The sequence below is a fragment of the Myotis brandtii genome, unplaced genomic scaffold, assembly GCF_000412655.1.
Source record: "Myotis brandtii unplaced genomic scaffold, ASM41265v1 scaffold469, whole genome shotgun sequence".
Classification (NCBI taxonomy): domain Eukaryota; kingdom Metazoa; phylum Chordata; class Mammalia; order Chiroptera; family Vespertilionidae; genus Myotis; species Myotis brandtii.
Genome location: NW_005367911.1, coordinates 498,531 through 504,098, shown reverse-complemented (window position 1 = coordinate 504,098; position 5,568 = coordinate 498,531). Strand labels below are relative to the sequence as shown.

At 50.4% G+C, this 5,568-nt stretch overlaps 1 protein-coding gene across 1 annotated transcript in view; it reads right to left on the bottom strand.

Annotated features, from left to right (window-relative positions):
* Positions 1 to 5,562, bottom strand: part of VAT1 (vesicle amine transport 1) — an 8,580-nt gene extending 3,018 nt beyond the window's left edge. Inside the window, exons 1-4 of the mRNA XM_005875681.2 lie at positions 5,429 to 5,562; positions 2,469 to 2,676; positions 1,901 to 2,071; positions 1,717 to 1,806 (exon numbers count right to left, since the gene is read on the bottom strand). Of these exons, the coding sequence (XP_005875743.1) occupies positions 1,717 to 1,806; positions 1,901 to 2,071; positions 2,469 to 2,676; positions 5,429 to 5,536 (577 nt within the window). The 5' untranslated portion in view covers positions 5,537 to 5,562. The remainder of the gene's footprint in view (positions 1 to 1,716; positions 1,807 to 1,900; positions 2,072 to 2,468; positions 2,677 to 5,428) is intronic.
* Between the last annotated feature and the right edge of the window lie 6 nt (positions 5,563 to 5,568).

The following is a 5,568-nucleotide window of genomic DNA, read 5'->3' as shown; positions in this document are numbered from 1 at the left end:
ATGGGGGATTGGGATGGGGGTTAATGATCTACCGGAAAAGAGATGATCTGCTTTTTGTAAGAAGGCAGACGTGTTTTTTATTTCATTAACTCTCTGAGATGAAGCATGTAAGTATATAGTTTTAGCAGTGGTATGTTTTTATGTTGCTTTGTATTCTCCACTTTAAGTAATCTTAATTCACTGTCCACTAGGGTAGTTACTAGCCACATGTAGCAATTTAATTAAAATTAAATAGTTAAAAATTATGTTCCTTAGTCATACTAGCTATGTTTTAGGTGCTCAGTAGCCACATAGGGCTAATGCAGCCGTGTACAAACTACGGCCCGTGGGCCGGATCCGGCCCGTTTGAAATGAATAAAACTAAAAAAAAAAAGACCGTACCCTTTTATGTAATGATGTTTACTTTGAATTTATATTAGTTCACACAAACACTCCATCCATGCTTTTGTTCCGGCCTTCCGGTCCAGTTTAAGAACCCATTGTGGCCCTCGAGTCAAAAAGTTTGCCCACCCCAGTCTAGATCCATGTTCGTGTGCCCCCTGTAGGCCCCTTACAATTATCCACACCAGTGCCAGGAAGTGACAGGATAATCCACTACCTGCAGGCTACCAGGCCCAAAAGGACTCCATCTAACTAAAAAATGGTTCTAATCTTTATTTGTTTATTTTTATGTGAAATGGTTTTTTAATTTTATTTTTCAATGACAGTTTACATTCAATACTATTTTGTATTGGTTTCAGGTGTATGGAATGGTTTTTTAAATGGAAATGCAGTTGTCTAAGAAGCCAGGAGGGTAGAACAGAGGAAGGCAGACTGGGTGATTGTGCATCAAGAATAATCCCCAGCCCTAGCCGACTTGGCTCAGTGGATAGAGCATCAGCCTGCGGACTGAGGGGGTCCCAGGGTCGATTCTGGCCAAGGGCCCTTGCCTGGGTTGCAGGCTCGATCCCTAGTAGGGGGCGGGCAGGAGGCAGCCGATCAGTGATTCTCATCATTGATGTTTCCATCTCTCTCTCCTTTTCCCTTCCTCTCTGAAATCAATAAAGAAATATATATATATATATTTCTTTATTGATTTCAGAGAGGAAGGGAAAAGGAGAGAGAGATGGAAACATCAATGATGAGAATCACTGATCGGCTGCCTCCTGCCCGCCCCCTACTAGGGATCGAGCCTGCAACCCAGGCAAGGGCCCTTGGCCAGAATCGACCCTGGGACCCCCTCAGTCCGCAGGCCGACGCGCCATCCACTGAGCCAAACCGGCTTCAGCAATAATCCCCAGCCTTAGCTGGTTTGGCTCAGTGGATAAAGCGGAGGCCTGCGGACTGAAGGGTTCTGGGTTCGATACCGGTCAAGGGCACATGCCCAGGTTGTGGGCTCGATCCCCAGTGTGGGGCATGTAGGAGGCAGCCAATCAATGGTTCTCTCTCATCATTGATGTTTCTCCTTCTCTTTTCCTCTCTGAAATCAATAAAAATATTTTTTTAAAAGAAAAGTCCCCAAACAGCAGCACAGAAAGAATACAATTTCCTGTGACTCACATGGAAGGTTGTGAAAGAAAATGACAATAGCTGCACCCAGGAGGCAGCAATCTGAGTGCAACATCTCAGGGCCATCCTAACCCTGGCACCCTCTCTACAGCACCTGGGTCCCTGCCCCTTCTTCATTCAAAAGCCCTGGGCCCCTATATCCCTCTCCATTCTGGCCCCCTGACTTACCATAGGTGATCAATTTGCCCATGGGTTTGAGGAGGTTGTAGCCTTTAGCAGTATCTAACCCACCCAGAGGGTCCATGACGATGTCCACGCCTGTCACAGAATAAGGGGAACCAGGAGCAGCATTAGAATCCACCAATTTGGAGACCTCCCCTCTGTCCCAGGCCATCCCATACCCTGACCCCACCTTTGGGGGAGATCTTCTTGATCTCATCCACGTAGTCAGTCGTGTGGTAGTCAATGGGATATGTGATCCCGTTCTCCTTCAGTATCTCATGCTTGCTGGCCGAGGCCGTTCCGAACACTGTCACATTCTCCACTGTTCGGCACAGCTGCAAGGCGGCTATACCCACACCCCCTGCAGCAAGACACTTTCATAAGTAGGGGATATAGAGTCACCCAGCCACCAGTCTCCATTCTTGCCTCTCAAGGACCAACCCATCATCTTCATTTTGCCTGGGCTCATTTGGAGGCTTTCTGCGCTCAACTCATGTCCAATTTCTATGATTGAGAATTGGGGGAAGGGTAGTTGGCAAGGAAGGGGTGCTGGGCCACAGCATGTTGCTATGGATAGCACACCAGGCTGGATCTGGTGCCTGAATGTTGCCACGGCAACAATACTGCAGAGGCCTTGGGCGCCATAGGCCAAGGCAGCCTGGTGTTACCATGGCAACAGTCCAGACATGCTACTGAGAAGGGGCCTCAGGAAGAAATCTGGGTAGCAGGAGGGGGGATAAAAGAAAGGGGCCTGTTACCTGCAGCCATGTGTACCAAGACGCTTTGGCCAGGCCGTAGGTTGCCAAAGTCAAAGAGGATCATGTATGCTGTGATGTAATTAACCAGCAAGGCAGCAGCTTCCTCGAAGGTCATGGACTCAGGCATCAGAAAGGTCTGGGCTGAGAGCACAGTCACTTCCTCCTGCCACATGCCCGAGTGCATCAACACCATCACCCGATCCCCTACCTTGAAGAATGAAAGAAGAGCATGATTAAGTCACTCATTCATTCACTCATTGGCAATTTATGACCTTCTGTTATGTACAAGGCCCTCTTCCTGGTAATGAAGGAGCAGTGGTAATAATGGTAATAATAATAATAATTTCATCACAAACAATAACAACTTATCTTTACTGAGTACTTCCCAAGGTCCAGGCTATATTGTAAGTGCTTTATATAAAAACACTTAACTAATCCTTACCCCAGCTCTTTAAGGTAGATATTATCTTTATCTCCATTTTAGATATTAGACTTCACTATTGTGTAAGGTCTCTGATGCAAGAAGCTTACAGTTGGGGCAGCATAAAGTATTGAAGAGATCCAACGGCTTCTGTTCCACTGTTCATTGACGATGTGACATTGGCAAACAGAAAATTAACTTTTTTGAGCCCCTGTTTTCCTATCTGTAAGTTAGGGAGTTGTGAGGATTAAGTGACAAAAAAATCATTTAGTCTTTTTTTTAGCCAAATGTTGGCCACATAGTAGACACTTAGTGGTGTTAAATAATAATAATAACAACAACAACAATAATGACAATAACAGTAACCAGGAGGGAAGGTGACCAATCCCAGTAACTGAAGGAAGAGGCAGTATGTGATAAGGTCCACACCACAGTACAGGTAAAGATCTTTGACCAGTTAGAGCTGGGTGTGGTTCCCTCAGGAGATGTATCTGAGCCAGCACTGGGGGCCCAGAAAACACTTTCACCCAGAGATGTGTGTGTTGAGGGGAGAGGTGATGGACAAGAAGAGCCACACAATCCCGGCCACCAGGAAAAGGCATTTTCCTAACTCTTAGCCACCTGTAGGAAAGCCTCCTTTCGGTTTAGGGCAGGGGAAGGGAGCATTCTCAGGAGAAAGGAAGGCCCCTCCTCACTCTCTGAAGAGCATGGAGAGGGAGGTGTGGGTGCTGTTCTGGGACAATCCAGGTCTGTCTTGGCCCCTGCTAAGAATGATGGGAATTCTGTATATTAACGAGGTTTGGGATCCATGCGGAAGGGGGATGGGACTCTCCCACACACCATTTTTCATGTCCTCAAGGCCCTACATTCCATTGATGAGGAAGATTGAGGGCAGGCTAGGATCTTTCCCTTCAAGCACTGATCTGAGATGGGGTGTGGGGAATGAAAGCATTCCACCTCAAGACTCAGGATTAGCAGACTCGGCAGTCACCCTGGAGGACTGGGAAAAGTGCAGTGGTCGGTCTGGTTGGTGACCAGGCCCAGGTCTGGCCCAGAACAAGGCTGACCACTTACCCAGACTAATGCCCACCACTCAGCCCATCACAGAGCAGAGTCAGCCCTGATATCAGGAGGCAGGGAGGTGGCCCTCCCCACAGAATCCAGCCTCTTACAATCAGATTCTTGCCCTGGACAGGATATCCTGTATTTACCAAGTGGAAAGTGTGGGGAGGGGAGGTTAGGTGGGTGGCCTTCAGCAGCATGAACTACAACTCCCCCGATTAAAAAAAATTTCCTCTTAGAACCCTCTCAAGAGTGGGATTATTTAGAAGTCAGTGGAAAGGGTGGGGCCAGAGCTGAATCCAGGAAGAAGCCCTTTAAAGAGGATATGTTTGCATGTACAAATAAATCCAAGAATTCCAGCTCTGTGATTTAGGACTGGCAGGTCCAGCAAGAGAAAGGCTGCATGTGAGGGGCCTCTCTTGCGGGGGCCTGATCTGAAAAGAAACCCCTAAACAAATGACAAGCACAGGCTCACTCCAAGCCTCTCAAAAAAGTTGATCATTTGGAACTCTCCGGTGTCCAGGGTTGTGGCCAAGATTAATGATAAACAAAAAGGAGAAACAGACCGGCAGAGCTGGGCCAACCTGCTCCGGGTGCCACACCCCCCAACCCCAGTCCAAATAAGTTCTGCCAGGGGTTCTGAGGGTCCTCCACAAGGAAGGCTGAGGCAGGCTCTGCCCGCTGGGACGTTGCCCAGGGCAGCCACCGGGGTCGTGATCCGATGTCTGAGTCACCGGAGGAGGAGGAGGTATTTGCCGTCTCGGGAGACAAAATCCAAAACAAAGATCCAGAGGCCCAATCTCGAACTCCGTACCCTTATCTCCCCCCTCCCCGACCCCCACCAAAATCAGATTGGCATCCTGGGGCCGGTGGAGGGGTGGTGGCAGGCTCCCTCTCTTCCAAATGATGGGCGTGCCTCGTCTCTGGCCCTGTTCTGGGAGGGGCCGCCTCACACCCCCACAGACCACGGGGCTGCATGTGACTGGGGCTCTGGCACAGCCTGTGCCGCCGCCCAACCCTGACTGCACAGCTCCTCAAGCTCCCTTGAGGAACGAGGCACCGATTGGGGTCACAGACCACAATCACCCGGGGAGTGTTTGTTGGGCAGGGGTACAGGTGTGGTTTTCCCGGGGATTGCGGGATTGGGTGGGGGGTGGGGGGGGTGTAAGGTCATTACGCGCATGCGCACGGGCGCCTTATTGTTTTCCCCACACACACCCACCACCACCACCACTGCTAGTGGGCGGCGGCCCCAATTAAAAAGGGTTGGGAAGCGGGGATAACTCCGTCTCACCCCACCCCCAGATATAAAGCCAGTTTTCCAGGCGCTTCAGAACCCAGGCCCCTTTCCTATCCTACGTCTTCCATGCCGGTCTGCCCAGGTCCCTGCCAGTCTCCCCCGCCCGGCCACACCCCCGGAGCCCTCCCACTCCTGCCCAGCTGCCTGCACAGCCCTGCCCTGGGCTGGTCCGCTTACCTTGCGGTCGGTGACTCCCTCGCCCACTGCGACCACGACTCCTGCGCCCTCCATGCCCGGAGTGAAGGGCAGCGACGGCATCCGGTCGTAGAGCCCCTGCCGGGCCATAATCTCCGCGAAGTTCAGCCCACAGGCCTGGA